This window comes from Bidens hawaiensis, unplaced genomic scaffold (genome assembly GCF_021521415.1).
Source record: "Bidens hawaiensis isolate Kalapana, Puna unplaced genomic scaffold, B.hawaiensis_p1.1 tig00001236_1, whole genome shotgun sequence".
Classification (NCBI taxonomy): Eukaryota; Viridiplantae; Streptophyta; class Magnoliopsida; order Asterales; family Asteraceae; genus Bidens; species Bidens hawaiensis.
In genome coordinates, this window is record NW_027491070.1 from 394,934 (window position 1) to 415,317 (window position 20,384).

The 20,384-nt window shown below is 32.3% G+C and overlaps 3 protein-coding genes across 3 annotated transcripts; 2 read left to right on the forward strand and 1 right to left on the reverse strand.

Moving 5' to 3' along the window:
• Window positions 1–1,177: 1,177 nt before the first annotated feature.
• Window positions 1,178–4,557, forward strand: LOC143565865 (homogentisate phytyltransferase 1, chloroplastic-like). The gene is made up of 10 exons (XM_077052713.1): window positions 1,178–1,357; window positions 1,470–1,553; window positions 2,147–2,221; window positions 2,310–2,393; window positions 2,498–2,590; window positions 2,720–2,821; window positions 2,907–2,999; window positions 3,114–3,185; window positions 3,268–3,363; window positions 4,000–4,557. The coding sequence occupies exons 1-10, from the start codon at window positions 1,178–1,180 to the stop codon at window positions 4,144–4,146; spliced, it is 1,026 nt and encodes a 341-aa protein (XP_076908828.1). The 3' UTR covers window positions 4,147–4,557.
• Window positions 4,558–6,909: 2,352 nt separating this feature from the next.
• On the forward strand, window positions 6,910–10,542 carry LOC143568322 (glycosyltransferase BC10-like). The gene is made up of 11 exons (XM_077054506.1): window positions 6,910–7,103; window positions 7,643–8,083; window positions 8,659–8,757; window positions 8,828–8,928; window positions 9,163–9,234; window positions 9,312–9,402; window positions 9,535–9,615; window positions 9,940–9,999; window positions 10,082–10,204; window positions 10,298–10,336; window positions 10,414–10,542. The coding sequence occupies exons 2-11, from the start codon at window positions 7,739–7,741 to the stop codon at window positions 10,540–10,542; spliced, it is 1,140 nt and encodes a 379-aa protein (XP_076910621.1). The 5' UTR covers window positions 6,910–7,103; window positions 7,643–7,738.
• A 147-nt stretch (window positions 10,543–10,689) lies between these two features.
• On the reverse strand, window positions 10,690–13,584 carry LOC143568316 (oxysterol-binding protein-related protein 4C-like). The gene is made up of 6 exons (XM_077054499.1): window positions 13,357–13,584; window positions 11,948–12,193; window positions 11,486–11,874; window positions 11,279–11,381; window positions 10,833–11,196; window positions 10,690–10,795 (listed from the first exon to the last, which is right to left on the reverse strand). The coding sequence occupies exons 1-5, from the start codon at window positions 13,540–13,542 to the stop codon at window positions 10,933–10,935; spliced, it is 1,188 nt and encodes a 395-aa protein (XP_076910614.1). The 5' UTR covers window positions 13,543–13,584; the 3' UTR covers window positions 10,690–10,795; window positions 10,833–10,932.
• Window positions 13,585–20,384: the final 6,800 nt, after the last annotated feature.

Sequence of the window (20,384 nt, forward strand, 5' to 3'; positions counted from 1 at the left end):
ATAATAATAATAATAAACCAAACAAATAAACAGGCGAGAAAAAGAACTCGCCCCCGCCCTTGTCGCCCACGGGAGCGGTGTTCTCGCCCACTACATATAGCCTTAGACTTAAGTTGGGTTTTTCTTTTCCATTTTTTTTCTTTTTTTTAGTTATTTATTTATTTATTTTTTTGGTTACCTATGGTTTGGTCATTTTAACCATTTGAGTTTAAACATCAAACTTTTAACCAGTTGGGTCGAAGGTTTCGTTCCCGTTAGAACAATGCCCACTTTTTGTAAACTTGTGCCGAAGATAATCGAATGTGGTAATAAGTAAAATCTCATTGACGTGTCACATGTGTGTGCGTGTGATCATGTATTCAAAATGGTTAAAATTATAGGACGACCCAAAACGCTAAGAAGTGTAAAAGTTTATGTAGGTATTGTGTTTTAAATTTTAGGCATGATTTTTGAAATTTTTTTCCATGGTAGTATATAGTAAAACACCATATGTGACATTTGAAAATGCAATAAAATGTATTACTCCATATATGCATAATTTGTAAATTTAAAACACTATGGTAAATAGAAGTAAAAGATTAATTAAATCTTTCAACTAAATTAAATCCTTCTACCTTTTCTTGCATGTATAAACATAATTACTCTCTAGCAATTACATTTTTGATGAGTCATTTTCAAGAAAATAGAAACCAGTTTTGCTTATTTTAAGAAAAGAAGACCAATACCATAAAAAATTAAAAATAACATTAATTTTGTTACTTATTTTATAAGAAAAGAAGTATTAGCTAGATGGTAAACCAAGCAACCTAGAAGCATTAGACAATGATAAAAGGCCATCTCGATCGCTGTACGGTAACACCCATTTAAAGCATTTGTTCAAGCAATAACACTTATGGCAACTCAAGCCATTAAATCTCTTGCGACGACTAGTTTTAATTCGCCGCGTAAACTCAAAGTAGCTTCAGGTAATAATATATATGCTGGTTTGAGCATAACTCCCTTTGATTTCCTTTGTTAGCAATGAGTTGTTTGAAAATAATTAATTAAAAGGCTAGCAGCGCAACTTATTATTTCCGTATGATTATTTTCATCAGGAACAAGATATTCCTTTACAACATGTAACGTGAAGAAAAGCTACAATACTGTGAAATTTGAAGGAAATCGTCGCAATTGTCTAATGCAAAATGTTGTGATGTGTCGATCACATAGTGCGAAGAACTTGGTGACCGCAGCTTGTGTAACGGATGAGTATCCTATTGATAGGACTAGAGAATCAGTGACTAATTTGGTAGAATACGCACTCAATGCAGTGGATGTTTTGTTCAGGTTTTCAAGGCCTTACGCAGCAATAGCGACGGTTGGATTATAATTTATAAATTCTTAGTTTCATTATAATGAAATAAAAATGTTTCACTAATAATCAAGTACCTAATTAACTGATTATTTCTTATATTAATTTGATGTTGTAGGTTCTTAGTGTGATTTCGACATCTCTTCTGGCTGTTGAAAGGCTTTCGGATCTCTCATCGTTGTTCTACGTTAAAGTATTTCAGGTAATTATATGGTGATCGATCAACTTCCACTACACAACTAATATCCATCTGTGAAGGTGGTTACATACAGAAATCCGGTCGTTGGTAGTCCGTCGGAATTAGGGTGTGGTAACGTGATTTCCGACTGACTTACTACCAGAAGTCAATAATTAGCGATGAAATACCAACAACTTTAAATCTTTCACAACTTTGCATACAAACAGTTTTTCAGCGGGGTCATCTATACAGACACCGTAATTTTACATTTTCAAACGGCGGTCTGTAAAGAGGTCGTACCGCCATTATTTTGAAAAAGAAAAGATATTTCACAGTCCGAGCATCTATCATCAGAACGGTCGTAGTAGCATTTTTTAAAGTCTGAACCCCCCCCCCCCCCCCTAATCTAAATATATATGGTCCAAACGATCGTACGAATATTGTTCAAATGATCGTTCTCAACTGAAAAAAAATTCAAACTCAACTTTTTTTTGTTTTCTAAACGACAAAGTGTTTTGGGGAGCGAAATCAAATAAGATGGTGTAGCTATAAGATGACCATTTTCCAACAAACTAGTGACGAGATAAATACTAGTGTTTTGAAATATTGTTTTTCAGGCTATAGTTGGAGGCGTTTTTATGCAGATATATGTTTGTGGTTTCAATCAAATATGCGACATAGAAATCGACAAGGTACGTATTCATATACATCGAATTTATAATTGTACATTTGCTCTTTCGTCGCACACGATACAATAACATTGTAATATTGTTTGATCAGATTAACAAGCCTTATCTTCCATTGGCTTCCGGAGAGTTAACTATGAAAACTGCCATCATTGTGACTGCATTATCAGCTATCATGGTAACCAACTAAACTTAGGCTTTGATATACAAAATCTCATCATGACAAATGAAATATCGTCACAAAATGTCACGTTTCCGCCACTAATGTATCTTCTTATGTAGAGTTTATCGATTGTGTTGATATCCGGTTCCAGACCGCTATTTTGTGGTCTCTTTGCGTGGTTTTTGGTTGGAACAGCGTACTCCGCAAATGTGGTAATTCATAGTTATTATTATTTGATTTATCATTTATTTTAAGTGTATTTGTTTGTCTTATTTTTTTTTCTCTTGTTTAAATGTTAAGATATTTATTGACGTTTTATCATTCTTTTATCGAATTTTCAGTTACCACTTTTACGATGGAAGAGGTTTCCTTACACCGCGGTTTTATACATGATAAACTCAAGAGCATTAGCCATACCATTTGGATATTATGTACATGCAAAGGTACATACATTAAGTCACAAATTAAGGTAAAAACTATATAATTAAAATTCTAACATAAGTTAATTGTATTTTACAATATGCATAGAACGCTATTCGTGGAGTAGTCATTCTATCAAGGCATCACTTTTTTTCGATTGCCATGCTTATGGTGTTCTCAGTTGTTCTGATATTGTTTAAGGTGAGTGGTTAAACACTCAAAGGTCCTGAATTCGAGTTCCGGAATGTAAAAGAAATTTGTCTTTCAAAAAAAATATATTCAGAAGGATAAAGGATTTTTCGTTTGATTTGACAGGACATTCCTGACATAAAAGGAGACGAGATGCATGGAATAAAATCACTTGCATCTCAAATTGGTCCAGAACGGGTACGTTGTAATCTATTTATTTTACCTGACCTTAAACCCTAAATCTAGTTAGTTGAATCGAGTGATCGTTTGTAAATTGTAGATGTTTTGGAGTTGCATTTGGCTTCTTGGAATGGCTTATGGTGTCTCTATTTTTGTTGGCGCAACCTCGTCCTCAACGTTGAGTAAATATGTGACGGTAATAATTTCAAAAATAGTGTTGCTAAATAGATCTTATGGTTTTGTGTTATCGATATCTTCTACGGTAACTATACTGAAAAGGGTGTAATTTCTGGAGGTCGATTGATCGATTAATTAGTGCAAGATCTAGACTTATTGGAGGGTCCCATTGGCGTGCATCCAGTAGGAATTGACCCTACGAATTCGCCAATTATGAGTTGGGTGCTTTAACCATTCAGCCATGAATGCTTAGTGGGTCATAGTGAATGACCAGATTTCAATTCAAATGGAATATTTCAACAAGTAATGTTGTTACACTGCTAGAAAACTTTGTATTTGCAATAACCCAGTCGCAAAAAATAGGTTTCATTTGTGACTAAGTATATAGTGGGAGAAAACTCTGTCGCTAAATATTTTTTTACGACAATTTTGTGAAACGCTTTTTGTGGTTGGTAACAGGTTTACTATCGCTATTTAAAATTTTGTGACCGAATTTAAAAGGTTGAAACTTGTGACCGGTTTATGACTGAATCTGTTGTGGTCACTTTGCGACCGTTTAAACTAAGTTGTTACTTTATTTCCAAAATTTAGCGACCAATATTTGAGTAAAACAAGTTACTAATCTGTACATTTAACACTTGGATTAACAAAATAGGTATTGGGACATTTTTCGACTGTTTCGACACTTTGGGTACGAGCGAAATCAGTGGATTTGAAGAACATGGCATCCATATCATCTATGTACTTATTTCTTTGGAAGGTAAATGAGGGTATTGTGCTTACTAATGTTTTAGTAATATAACTTTCTGGTGCAAATGGCCAAATGCTAATAAAAACCCTAAATTTTTCTTTAACCTTTTGTTTCGCAGCTCTTTTATGTTGAATACTTGCTTCTTCCACTCGTTAGATGAATCACGAGAGCGAAAGCTTAATTGTCGTGCGAAGTATCTTCGTTGTAACTCAATTAGCATTTTGTATAATCTAGCAACAAATTGTTTGATAGAAGTGATTGATGTCATCACTCTATTTGATTAAAAATTGTGATAATGTAGGTTTTTGCCATCGCAGTTTCGGTTAAAAATGTGATTATCGCCCGTCACTTTGAATGAAATGGACATGTTAAAACTGTTGGAAATCAGGCCCAAAAACACGAATAAAATTTAATCTAAACCAAGATCGATTCTTTATTTTTTTATTCCTGGGACGAGTTACATAGTCCTAATCATCTAATCCATTTATATTAGATTAACATGCAAGTAAATCAAATAAACTAAAGAGATAATATTTTAAACATTCAAAACTAAAACACTTTCACTTAGCATTTTAACTGTCTCTTTTAATTAACTCGTTTCAAGATTAACTTTCAACAATAACGATATCATTTAGTAACCAGTGTGGCGGAGTGAATAAGATGAGCTAGCCACTAAATTTTATTTTCAAAACTTTAAGGCAGAATTAAAGTGATTGTTGAGGTTTGATTGCCACCATTAATAAGAGAAATATATAAGCAAGCCAAAGTCAATGACATAGGAAACTTGCACAAGATTTTAAGGAAAATATATGGTTTCATCCTTAAAATCAGCAAGTCAGATTGTCAATCAGGTAAAATGCAAACAAACATGTGATGGTGCATGTGCATGGTATAAATGATTATGGTTATAATATTAAAGTGATCATGTATAGTTATAATTCATATAACAAACTAGAAGTAAAATAAAAATATGTATCAAAGATGAAATCTGAATGACAAGTTTCCAATGTCCCACAGGCAATAGCAACCCAACATGAATACATGATAATCAAAAACAATATGTCCTTTCATTCATGGCATATTGCATTGATACATTATCTTACCGTTTCATTCGTTTATGTCAGTTCATTCGGTCACACTCACATCAAGTTTCATTCATTTGAGACAGCTATGTTCAGTATAGCAGTCTATGTTGGTGGTTTCTCGATGAAAATAGAGCCCAACAATCCCTCGCTAAAGGTTCGTGCGTAAATATATCACCGAGTGAAATGATGGATCCTCGACTCCTTTGTTGTTGTAGAACAAAATTTGATATCACTGACTGATCACCGATGAAACGACATATAAGTGATTTTATTCTGACGGATTACTAACGGCTGTCTTCTCTATGCTTTGTTGCTTGTTTCACCGACATATTACCAATGAAAAATTAAAAACATATTTTCCATATTGTTTTCTTTGGAATTTGACCTATTTTGCGCTATTCGTGGTTAGTCATTGAAGGATAACCGTCTTACTAATGCTTGTATTGAGCCAAGTTTTACACTATAGGCCAATGGATATGAAATATATTTCCTAGTATCCACTACTTTGTACAAGATTAGTTATTTGCTTACGCTCATATTAGCAATATAGTTGTCAAGTTCAAACATAATTAGTTTTATCACTTTCTTCATAATCAAAACTATATGAATACGTATTATAGGCTAGCTTTAGCATCATTGGTATATCAAATGCACTGACATTATTGTATTGGCTCAAGTTATTAATGTAAATGGGACGGGTGGTACTTGTAATCTCAGTCTCAAACCTGTTTGTAAAATTATGTCTCATACCTCACACAATTTCCGCGGGTATTTGTCGGAAAATTACTCGTCATGTATCAAGCATACCCGCTCAAAGTACTCATATACGTAAGCGGATGTTAGATTTGCATATTGTGTATAAGTTATCAAACTCATAATAATGATTGCTAGTTGGTGATGTTAAATTTCTTTCTTCGAGCTTTTGGATTAAAGTCAACTATGTCTATTTTAACCATTTCAATTTCGTGTTTTTTTACGAAATAAGTGACATCCTCTAAAAGTGAATCCTAATTTTCAAGTCAAAGTATTGCTTGGTCCTATTAACCAAACCAATTGCATTCAATGTATCTTAATAATTTCTTTAAAGAGCTTGACAAATTTCTCAAAGTGTCTGAAAGACAGAGATTCCGTTTATGCTCTCACAAATCAAGAATTCCATAAATGTCTCCTTCAAACACGTCGTTGCTGCTGTTTTTTCTACTCACCTAAATCAAATAATAACGTCAGCTAGCTCCAAACAGGTCGTCCCATACGAGTTAACAAACAGGTCGCCCAAGCAATTCTCTTGTCGTTAAACAAAATAAGTCATCCAAACGAGTTTGAAAACAGGTCGCCCCAAATATTTTCTTTTTCTAAGTTTCTCAAGGGTTAAAAATGGTAAATAAGGTACCACCACCCAATGTGTCCAATATACTACATGTAGTTGGTACTTGGTAGTGGGTTTGATCATATCATCTTTGAAACACAAATGGGTGACAACCAATGACTTTACTATTATAACTTACAAAACATGATGTCAGAAGTATGAACAATGAAGTAATGAACCCAAAATGAGACTAAGTGAAGTGGAAGTGGTTTGGTTTGGTTTGGTTTGGTTTCTATTGATAGTGGTCCAAAATGTCCAAATAACACAAGGGTTAATGTCATAACTTTAACTCAATTACTATTTAATCTTTTAACTATAAGTCTATAACTACAATATAATATGACCCACATTTAGCAGGCTTCTATTGTTCTTGTGCTTTGGGCTCTGTAACCTCACTAATCCAAAACCACCAATCATATTAATTTAATCTTTCATTCATCATTCACAATCCATTCATTCCACCAGATCTTAACGCCCATTTTAATTAAAGATCTTGCTTTCTTCAAAAAAACCATCTTTTTTTTTTTTTTTAATTAGGGTTTCAACAACTCAATTAGGTATGAATCAGATTCAATTCTTATAAAGATTTGATTTTTTCATCTGGGTTTTGCTCAATTCCTATAAAGATTTGATTTTTTCATCTCGGCTTTGCTTAATTTGTTAAAAAGATTCACTGGTTTGTGTTCTTGATTCCTATAAAGATTTGATTTTTTTCATCTGGGTTTTGCTCAATTCCTATAAAGATTTGATTTTTTCATCTGGGTCTTGCTCAATTTGTAATAAAGATTCACCATTGTTAAACTGGTTAATGTTCTTGATTAATAATATAAAGATTTGATTTTTTTATATATATTTTTTTTACATCTGGATTTTACTCATTTATTAAAAAGGAGGTTACTTTGATTATATATATATGCAATGTCTGAATTAGGAACTGAATTTGGTTGTTAAAGTGTTTTAAGTTTTATGTTCTTTCTTTATATTCTATTGCTGAATCTAACTGTCAGTTATATAACTGTATGGATCTTTAGAGTTTTAATAATATAGCTGTCACACTTAATAAATTTAGTAAGATTTTTTATATTCTTGTCTGCAGGTGGTTGGACATTATTCAATTATTCAATACTATTATAAAGTTTGATACTCATAGACGTAAACGCGTGATGAGTGATCTTAACAATTAGGCGAGCACATGAAAGACATGCATTCTCCGCCTCGTCAACGAGCTCGATTAAAGAAACCAACTTGGATTATCATATTATTATCATTTGTTTGTGTTTTCTTGGTTTTCGCCTATGTTTATCCACTTCAAAACTCGGGTGCGTGTTACATTATTTTGTCTTCGAGTTGTAACACGTTGTATAGCTGGCTTCCACCCCCTGCAAGAGAATTAAGTGATGCTGAGGCTGCTTCGCGTGTTATTATCAAGAATGTTTTGGATCTACCATCGACTGAATCGAGTAATCCCAAGATTGCGTTTATGTTTATGAGCCCGGGATCGTTACCGTTTGAGTTGTTGTGGGAAAAATTCTTTGAGGTATGCTGTAATTTATAATCTAATAAGAATGCGAGTATTAGCATAACCTGTAACTACTAGGGGTATTGATTTCTGATACGAGACTTGCGTGTTTGGGTCAGTTTCTGATCGAACCTGTGAACTTGTTTAGCTAAACAGGCCTAGTTGAAGTCAGCTTGGTGGGTTCACGGGTTGACCCGTTTAACACGTTTGTGCTAGTTTTTGTTGAACCCTTGAACACGTTTAGTTAAAAAAGGCTGTGTTCGGGTCAACTTGGCGGTTTCATGGGTTGACCTGTTCACGTTTATTTTTTATAAATTTAAAAGGATATATGTTTTATGTTATAACTTAAGCTAATTGAGTTTTACTTGCCATAGTTTAAAGATAAAAGACTGATTAACAATATGATTTTGAGTTTAAACGTAATTATTTATATACTTTTGAACTTTTGTTTATAAACTTGCTGTATTATTATGCAAAAAATAAAATAAAATTTTCAGGTTAAACGGGGCGTCTTCACATTCGGGTTCGTGTGTCTAACATGATTTTCAGGTTTGTGTCGTAATTTGAACAGTTATTTTTTTGTGTGATTTTAGGGGCATGAAGGTATATTTTCGGTTCATATTCATGCATCTCGAGAAAAACCAGTACATACTAGTCGATATTTTGTCGATCGTGAAATTCGCAGTGGCAAGGTTTGTTATGCTTGTGATTGTTAACTACATAAACTTATTTTCTCCAATATCTAACTAAACTATTTTGCAGGTAGATTGGGGGAAAATTTCCATGGTTGACGCAGAGAAACGACTTCTGGCTAGTGCACTTAAAGATCCCGACAATCGTCATTTTGTATTACTTTCTGATAGGTAATATTGTAATAACTCAAAAGAGGTGATTTTTCAATGCACGTTGAAACGGGTCGGGCTGGTTTGGGCCAACCCACAAACACTTTTTGAATTTTGTGTGTTTAATTTCAATGTGGGAAACTTTCGGCCCGTTTCCATTAGAGACTCGTTTGACCCGCTTCCATTTTAGCTAAAAAAAATTGTTTTGACCATTTGACTCGTGAATTATAAGATTCTTTTTCTTTTGCATTTCAGCTGTGTACCATTGCGTGATTTTGATTACGTGTACAATTATCTTATGTACACAAATGTCAGCTTCATCGACAGGTATGAACACTTTGACTTTGGAAGTCAAACACATTCTTCTTAACTTCTTCATCACATACAATTTTTTGTTTATAAAGCTTTGACGATCCGGGCCCACATGGAAGTGGTCGATACTCAGACCATATGCTACCTGAAGTGGAGAAGAAATTCTTTAGGAAAGGTGCACAGGTATATTTTATGGGATTTCAAGCTCTAAACTTTTATCATATTTCAAATATTTATATTGGTTATTTTTCAAAGGTTTAATGATTTCAGACCCCATCTGTAATTTGTTTGAAGTTTTGAGGTTAATTTGTGCAGTGGTTCACGATGAAACGCCAACACGCAATTATAGTTATGGCTGATAATCTGTACTACAGCAAATTCAGAGATTATTGCAGAGTAAGTATGACTCTTTTTCTTGTGATCTTTGTGAAGTTTTGTGCAAAAATGGTGTTTTGTCATACCCTTTTTTGCACGTCGAGAGCTTTTTTTTAATGTTGTCAGAATTAGGTTTTCGCCGTCTTAAATAAAAATTCCAAAGGGCTGAAATTGAAAAATGTTGAATTTAGCATTTGAGACAGTGAATTCAATTTAAATTTGTTTTAAATTTTTCATCTAATATTTCAATATATGAAAGAAAATCTAACTACACAGATTTGTTTAACCTTTTGTTCATATGACAATTTAAGTTTTATTAAAGAGGATTTGATTTGGTTATTGCAGCCAGGTATGGACGGGCGCAATTGCTATGCAGATGAACATTATTTGCCAACTTTTTTCCATGTGTGTAAGCTTATTTAACTTCAACAAGTTTGGTAGAAAATATTTGAATCTTTTATCAAGTTTTTCTTGTTTCGATAATCAGATGCTTGACCCACACGGGATAGCAAACTGGTCAGTAACACACGTCGATTGGTCTGAAGGAAAATGGCATCCAAAATCTTACAAGAAGTACGACATCTCATACCAACTAATCAAAAATATATCGGTATGATTATGTTAAACAAAGATGAACACAACTCGTGACACTGACACCATAATACATTGATCTTATCGTGTTTTGGTTGTTTTATTCTTGCAGTCGATTACCCAGAGTGTTCATGTTACAAGTGACACAAAGGTATGTCTTTTTGTTCTTGATCTTTGTTGTGTTTACTAGTTAATGGATTATTGTTAAAATATATTTGAATTCTGCAGAAGAAAACTATGGTCATGCCATGTATGTGGAACGGGATCAACCGACCGTGTTACTTGTTTGCAAGAAAATTTTTACCCGAGACTCAAGACCGCATGATCGATCTTTTCACGAATCTAACGTTGTTTTGAGCACGAAAACATATGGTGATGATTTTTATTATGATTTTTGGGTCAAATCAAACCCGTTAGGCTTGGTTTGGTTTGACACATTTTCACATTGCTGTGAAGTTCTTCTTAAACAGTCAAAGCTCATATGAGTCGGTATTGTGAATAGACGTTTGGAAACCGCTGTTTATCGAGTGATTTTGTTTGGCCAAATATTTAAGGCTTCACATTTACTGTATCTATTTTTGAGAGTTCAATGTGAAAGCCATTGCAAAGGCTCAGCTTTTGTAACAATCTATTTTCATGGTTATAACTTATTTTTACCATATGAACAAAAACTTACAGACCCCATTAATACCCTGCTAACCAACATTATTTTGTTTACAAACGAATATCAATTATATAAAAAATGAGTTAGAATGGAACAATGATCGGAGCGGGAGGTAGTTTTAAATTTCTCGGTTTAACCTCCCAATCCGAGTCACCGTTTTCCTTAGAACCAGATAATACAAAATGTTTTGGAACCCAATTTTCACCTTTTAACTTCCTTTGTCTTGCCATTTGTCTCTCATTTTCTTCAATGGCTATCTTTGCATCAGTTGCTTTATCCCACTTCTTGTTCAATATTCCTTCATTAACTTTTCCCCATATGACAGCCGATTCACTCGGGCGCAATCCCTGTTCCAAGCACACATTTGTTTAAACGTAACAAAAGTAATAACTATATTTTCTTTTCAAATGTAGAAATTAATGTTTATACCTTCGAATCCTTGACGACAGGTGTTTTCAGTGATGTAATCACCTCATTCGCCTTATAAATCACTGTCGTTTTTCCATCTCTAACATCCTTAATCGCTACAGTCCTGTGTAAAGAAAACTAATTTGTCAGTTTGTCACACATGTAAACATAATTCATTAAAAACTTATTTAATATGTTATTATCTTATAATTCATTCAAACTTTATACCTATCCCAATGACCATTGATCTCATAAACAGTCTTCATATTCGGTAAAGATACAATCTTTCCTCTAATCGACCTGTAATTTCCTTTTCTTCCAAGAAAAGAATTGCCCTTATAACACAAATGCGCTTCAAGCCCGGTTTCTTGACACTTAATCGTGACATTTCCCAACCACTCGACGTCAGGCACAGGAAGAAACTTTATAACAAGATTTGGTGAATTCATAACATAAGTTTCACCCTTGTTCACCAGCTTTAACTCTCGTTTACCAAGAACCCGAGTTTCAATACATGTACCTTGAAATTTAGGGATCGCATATTGACACATTGTGATTTCAATGTTGTCTTTCTCATTTGTAGCATAAAGAGCACTTACAGGTGGATGATGTGAAACCTGCAAGAAACAGTAGGAAGAATAAAACACCTGACAAAGTCAAACAACAGTCAACGGATCAACCCTTTCTTACCTGTTCGAGTAGCACGTTTAGGTTGCCTCGTGAGACGTGGTGAGTTTCGCCAAGAACGGTATTATAAGGAGCTACACCGAACATTAGGGTTCTAACGGTAGATATGCTCCAAGCAACAACTGATGTGAATCTTTCGAGTGGTGTCTCACCATTTGCACATTTGCCAAGTATGTCATTGTTGACACAATATATTGATTCTCCATAACATTGAAGTTGTGATTTGGGGATGTTGAAGATTGCAGGCAACTGAAATGGACCATAATATTATTGAACATTTATTCATTAGGAAAATAAATAAATAAATAAATAAATGACATGGACATGTTCAAGAAACAGACACTTGTGTTTTGAGAAAAAATATAAATATGTTATTATCTTATAAGGAGCACGTTCAATACACAACCAATTTTAAGCACATAGTTGCAAGAATTTGAAAGAAAAAAACCAAAAATTATAATAAATTATGGTGTTCAGATTATTAGAGCTGGAGGTGCAAACGAGCCGAGCTCGAGCTTGACTCGTTTTGATTAACGAGCGCTCAAGCTCGACTCGTGAGTCGTTTTTGCAATTTCGTGCTCAGCTCGTTTATTATTAAATTAATTAACTGTATAAATTTTATATTACTTTTGTATATATTTTGATAAAAAACTTATAAGCCTAATATAAATGAACTGGACATCTTCAAGAAACAGACACTTGTGTTTTGAGATAATGCACAAAATTGATCAAAATACCAAAATTTCACACAAATAATTGACATAATTTGACTGAAGTTGACACCTTACGAACCGAACCACACAAAACCTTGTTCATGTTCGTCCGTTAAGCTTTTATCAGGCAAGCGAACAGTTCACGAACAACTAACAAAACAAAATTTCTTGTTCGTGTTCGTTCATTAAGAAAACAAACTTGTTCATGAACAGTTCAAAAACACTAACAACTACCAAGTTTGTGTTGATATTTTTTTTCCTTAACATTCATATGCAGATGTTATATTTTACATATAAAATAATAACACAATAATCATATACATATATTTGTTCCATAGTTAATAATTTTTCTTAAATCAATATGATAAAATTAGAAAAGTCACGGACATAAATGATCACAATTGAACGATCATCGCCTCTGTTCGTGTCCGTTCATTTCGTTGACCGAACAAACATAAACAGTTTGTCACCGAACAGTTTGTCACCGAACAGTTTGTCGAACGTTTGGTTCAGTTACAGTCCTCAACTATAAAACAACAACTACTTCTAGGTCAAAAGTCAACAAAACTTTAATAATAAGATATACAGTAGTAAATAACTAAACTAAACTAAACTAAACTAAACTAAACTAAACATAAATAGATATAATAAAAATAAATTCAATTACAAATAAATAAATAAATAAATAAATAAACATACCGAGAAGCGAGTAAGATCAGATCCTGGCCGTACATTCTTCAGGAGACTAAAGACGCGTTGTAGCAAATTCGGTGCTGTGTAATCGTTACCGGCGTCAGAGTCTAACGATAACGGAGACGTTAACACGGCGGTTAAGTCTTCTTCTTGTTCTTCGTGTTGGTTTTGAATCACCTGATTGACTTCCATTTGTATTGTATATAATTATAATAATAATAATAAATTGAATAAGTGAATTGAATTAAATCGTATGGTTTAATTATAAATGAAAATGAAAACGTGATGAATCGAATAATAATAAGAAGAAGAATTAAGCTGAGGCTTTAAGGGACTTGGAAGATGACGATGGCGGAGAATCTTTGACACCGGCACGCAAACGAACAACCCAACGATAAAGCATTAAACTTAAATATTATTATTTAAAAAATAAATAAAAATGCACAAACGTTTGTGAGGGTTGCATGTTTAGTCCTCACCATTAATTCTAGTTAGTTTTTTTAAGAGTTGAAATTTCAATAAAATAATCTTTTGGACTACGGATTTTCTGACTTTGACTTCATCGTATTCGGTTTTTATCAGGGTGATAATATGGGATCAACCGATAGCAGTTTAGCCGTCAAACGTTGTCAGGTTGGTTGGTTGACTGGCCTTGTTAGTTTGTAAAAGAAGATGATGTTTGTGTCATTCATGTGATGGTAATTGTGTGGCGTAATCGGTTATTTTTTAACCCCCGAGTAACTGAAATTAACTGAACCGAACCGAACTGTGCATATTTTTATATATTTTTAGCTTTTATACCTCTATTTCATGTTTTATATCACCAATTTATGTAGTTCTAAGTATAATTTTAGCCTAAATTTGATTTTGGTTATTAACCCAATTTAACCAAACCGAATAACCGAACTAATTAACTGAAAACGGATTGGTTAATTTAGTTAAGGCTAGTGACGAACCGAACGAAAGTGTACACACCTCTAATTGTGCCTTTTCATATTTGAAATTTTAATAAAGTAGTCTTTCAAACTCCATGGTTCCTGACATCAACTTCATCACATTCGGTTTGTTATGTCAAACCTTCGATTTTATTATGGTCATAATATGGAATTAACCTCAAGCATGGTTGTAAAAGTCTTTAGGCGTTGCCAGGTTGGTCAACTAAGAAGTTGTGAGTACTCATACGAAAGACTAACCTTGAGCATGGTTTCTGAAGTCGTTAGCCGCTACCAAATCGATCGACTAAAGAGTTACGAGTTTTACTAGGGTTTTAAGTTTGAAAAGATATGATAACCCTTACATTAATAGCAAATGACATCATTTTCCGTTAAAAAACAAACCGAACATGTAACTCTTTCACATATGTTTGAACTAAGTTTGCAAATTTTAAAATGAGAAGAGAAAAGTTGCAAATTGGTCAAATTAGAAGGATCATTTGTACAATTTACTCTTTTTTATTTCTTTTAAGCCATAAATAATTATGTATGAAAGCAATAGGAAAAGGACGAAACCTTGTGGCTTTCCGGCATTCGTCCGATGCTTTGTGACATTCGTTGCTTTTTGTTGGCTTACATTTGTGATACGGAGATATTCCAAAATTAAAAGAATAATTATTTTTAGAAAACATGAATCTAAAAACACACATTGTGATTCGTACATTTATTTCTAGCATGTTTTTCTAAAGTAATATCTTAAGTTTGATACACTGTCAAAAAGATGCGAATTATTTCATAGTTATAGATCGTTCATACATGAATCTAAAGATATGGTGCATCTAGAAAAATTGAGGAGGTTGGACATAATTTTCGAGTTATGAAATTGAGTTAATTAATTAAATTACTGGGTAAATTAAATGAGATAACATTTAATTTATGATGGTTAATTATTATTATTTTTTCAAATGGTTAACGAATTTTTCAAATGAGCTACTGGCTAAGTCCACCACATCGAGATACACTCGTCTTACGATCCGGGAAAACCATCACCTAAGGCAACGTCCGTGAACACTCGCTTAAATGCACGAAAGTGCGATGAGATAAAACTCGTTATGTCAAGGATCCAACTAGTGAACGTCACCTACTCACTTGGTACCGCTAAAACTAAATGATGGGAGCGGGAATCAAACTCGGGTCAAACATGTGCGTTTTTTTAACTTTATTTATTATTTAATTAAGAAAACTTAGTCTATTACTTTAGAAATAGACTAATTTTCGAGTTATGGAATTGAGTTAATTAATTAAATTAATTATGTACATAATTTATTGTAGTTAATTAAATTAGTAGATAAACATTTAATTAGGAGTTCGAGTGGATCTCTATTGTACAAAGTCATGGTTTATATAAGCTATTGAATCATGTTAATCAATGGTAAAACAAATAAAATGATCACATTACAATAGAGTGACTAGTAAGTGGACAACAAGCTGCACCGCCACCCCATTTTGAATGACAAAACCAATCCATAATTTGTTATTATTACTTTTTTAATGGTTAATCCATTAAGGATCAACGTTGTGATTATGGTTATGACTTGTAGTTAGTATTAGAGTTATATTTTAATAGGTTATAAGATTAAGAGTTGTTCAATCAAAATTCATCATTTACGTCTTTGTGAGTAATATATATTTGTTTTTGATTTACTTTATTTTCTAGATTGATTCTAGTTTATGTTTAACTAGGCTAGAAACCTGATTTTACACATGTTGAATAAAGAAAATATTGAATAGTTTTTTTTTATTTTTTATTTTTTATTTTAATAAATGGTTAGTAATAAACTTTAGAAACTGAAAAGAATAGGAGAGAACACAAATTACTTTGTTAAGTGAAAAAATGAAACCATGAAAAGAAGATGACAACTCACAAAATTAATCACCACATTACTAGTGGTGATGAACTAAAAAAGACACGTGACACTCTCATTTAATTGTTTATGCTCATTTAACTATTTATTATATATAGACTAGGTTAGTTACCCGTGTAACACACATATTAGAATAAGTAATTTTTTTTAATAATAACATAATGTGAAATACAAAAAAAATGTATCATATATATAAAGATATATTATACAGTAAAAAATTACATATTACGCAATTTGAAAATAAAACGTTGTTAGGAAATTCATAAATCATAAATTATTTCTTTGTTATTTTTTATATCAAAACTTAGTTGTAAATGACAGCTTTTTTTAAATCAACTCGTGAACCAAAACTCATTCTAACTTTAAACTGTTTTGACATGAACAATGTTTGATATTTTAATCGGTTAAAGAAACTCATCTGTTTCGTACTGGTTACTTATAAAAAATATAATATTAATAACTAATGCAATACATTTTATATTAAACAAATTAACATATTTATGATGGTATTAATTCTTTTAAAATTGAATGGAATTATTAAAAAATGAAAATGGAATATTAAAAAGAGAAATGTAGTTAATATGAGAGAGATGAGGGGAAATTTGTAAGGATCAACATAGTTAATATGAGAGAGATGAGGGAAAACTGTTAGACTAAAATCGCAGATTTCGACAACCCATAAAGACAAAAACGCAGTTCGCTCAATAATAATAGATTGAAAAAAAAAAGAATAAAATATAAAACTGTAAGAAAAAGAAATATATATTTAACATGAGAGAAATGGAAAAATATTGTAAGGATCACTCATGTGTAATGTTATATGGCATCAAGACCAAGCCTCGTGTAGAACACAAGTTAGAATAAATAAATTTGTTTAGATAATAACACAATGTAAACATGTTCAAATGATAGAAAGATATAATATATGGTAGAATAAATTACATATTTCACAATACGGAAATAAAAAGTTGTTGAAAATTCATAAATCTCTAAATATTTTTTTGTATACAATATTTGTAATTTTAAACTACATATCAAAATTAGTAGTTTCGTTTTGTTTTTTATTTCAACTTTAGATAATGAAACACATCACTTACCATACGTTAAAACATGTTGTCTGAAAAACAAATCAAACCATCTATATTGATTGACTTTAGCTTTTATTAATCTTCATTGCAAAATAAACATAAAGTTAGAATTTATTTATTTGAAATTAATTATTTTATCTAAATCAACGTGAAAATTTGTTATTTATAAAAGCTTAATATTAATAATTAATACAACACATTTATATAAAACTAAATAATATATCTATGTTTGTATTAAAATTTTAAATTAAAAAATAAATATTAAAAAGAGAAAATAATTAATTAAGAAGGAAAAAAAAGTTAAATATAAAACTATTGATAAAAAGGGAAATGTATTTAATAAGAGAGAAAGATGGGAAAATTTTGTAAGAAGTTATCTTATGTGATGCCATGTGGCATTAAGAACTTTTATTTATTATATAGTATAGATTAGTTTATATAATTAATCACCACATTAGTTGTAATAAAGTGTTGGGAGAACTTAGGCTATATCCATTCAAAATCTCACAAACTCAATCTCACATTATAAAACTAATTTATCTCTCATCAATCTACATAATTTAACCCATCCTAATTTTTTACTCCCATTAACAACCCAATCACATCTTTTTTTATTAAAAAAATCAACTTATAATTAGTTTTGATTAACTATATAATATAATTAAGTAGTTATATTTTTTTAAAAATATATTATTTAATTGAAAACTTTAAATATATATATTAATCAAACAGATTTTATAAAATAGATAAAAATAAGTTACAATCGTAGCATGAAATACAAAAATACACATATTAATGATACAAAACTATACACTTATTCATCAACGCCAAATAAGATAATTCAATAATGGATATTAATGTTACAATCCATAAAATCTTACTAAACTAATGCTTCAAATAAGATAATTCAATAATGGATAGAATTTTGATTTTATTCAAAAAAATATGATTTTTTAAACGAATTCCATTTCTAACGAAATTTTTACCGTAATGTTAATAAAAAAACTAAGTCTATGTTTTTTATATTTTTTAAAAGTTATATATAATAAGTTATAAAAAAATCAATATATATATATATAATTAATTAGTGAGAATAAAATAGAAAAAAGAAAATAAAATTACATCCACTCACATTGTGACATGTGGTTACAAGTTGGCCAAATTTGAGATTGCAATCTCGTTTGAGCCACCGAACCAATCGGTGAATTAAAGCCATTTTTCTTTTATTTTTTTCAAAAAATTTGAGGGTTTGCAATCTTGGATTACCAATGGGTACAGCCTTAGAGCATCATTATGGGCTCTTTGGAACTCATCCTTGTGTCAATAGTTTATATTTAAGGGCATGTTTGGGATTGAGTTTGAAACCACCTTATTGGTTTATTGGCTTTTTCAAAAAGTTAATAAGTTAAATGGTGTTTGACAATCACAAAAAAACCTTTTGTTTTAGCTTTTTAAAAGGGTTAAAAAACAGTTTTTTAAAAACCCAAAATCCTGGCTTTTCAAAATATTTGAAAAGCCATAAGCATTTTTCAAACTCAATACCAAACATGCTCTTAACACTTAACACACATGATTAGAGATGATCATTCAAACCGGTTCCTGGAACCGAACCGGTAGACCCGAACCGGTTTCTACCCGTTTCTTGTAGGAACCGGACCCTATCTGATTCAACCCGATGATCCGTGACCGGTTCTTGCGTTTCTGAGTGGGGGCGGGTAGGAATCGGAACCGAACCGGAACCAGTTCCTAACCGGTTCCATCCGGAACAGGTTCCTAACCGGCTCTAGCCGTTGGATCGAGTATAGCCGTTGGAAATCGTTTTTTTGGCCGTTTTTTGACCGTTGGGGTCAAAAATAGCCGTTTTTTGGCTCCCCCAAGCACCCCACTACTAGTGTAAATAGGTATTTGGTGTCATGGGTTCATCACAACACTCAAAACGCAAACTCGAACGCAAAAAAATACAAAAAAACGTTATTACAACGTTTTGAGTTCTCTAATCTCTTGTTTTCTCTTCTTCTATATTCATATTTGTTGTTATGGCTGCCTCACAATCATCGGTTGGTCAAGGTTCCAACGCCGAACCAAGTTTCGTTCGTATTGTACCTCATAATCGTAATCAAGAGATTTGGTGCAATTGGGATTTGGTTGAATTGAGTGACCATTCATTGAAGGCTCGGTGCAAGTTTTGTGGGGTTTATTTAAACCCACTTTCGAATTCAAATTTGAAGAAACACATCGAAAAACCGTATTGCAAGGCGTTGAAAAAGAACGTTGATTCGCAACAAACGCAAATGGATAGTGAAGGCGGAATATTTACATACCAAATTGATCGAGTTCAAGATCGTATGGCGAAGTTTGTGATTCAAGAAGCTTTTCCGTTTAGCCACTTCGACAACCCTCGCTTAACCGCCATGATTCGAGATACGCTTCAACCACAATACACTCACGTAAGTCGTCATACTCTTAAACGTTATTGTTTAAAATTGTGGAAGAAGGCCAAAGAGGTACTAATTGCATATTTTGAAAATATAAATACGGGAATAAACTTAACTAGTGATGTTTGGTCGGCTCCACATGGTCTACCCGAATCTTATCTTTGTGTCACCGCTCATTGGGTAGACCCGTCATCGTGGGAAATGATGAAACGCACCATTGCTTTCGAACTCTTTGAGTATCCACATACGGGAGATAATTTGTTTGAAATTTTAGATTATGTTATAAAAACTTATAAACTAGAAAATAAAATATTTTCAATGGCATTTGATAACGCGTCGAATAATACATCGGCGGTTGATAAATTAAAATTAAAATATACGCCGATTTGCAATGGTGTATTTTTTCACTCAAGGTGTGTTGCACATATCATTAATTTAATTGTGCAAGACGGACTTGCTTCGGATGAGGTTACATCGGTTATAAACGATTTTAGACTAATGATACATGAAGTTTTTAAGAAAAGTAAAAAAAGACAAATGGATTATAGAAAATTTTGTAAAAATACGGGAAGAAAAGCTTTGGGAGCTAATTGGGATGTACCTCATCGATGGAATTCCACTTGCATAATGTTTCAAAGTGCTTTGGAACAAAGA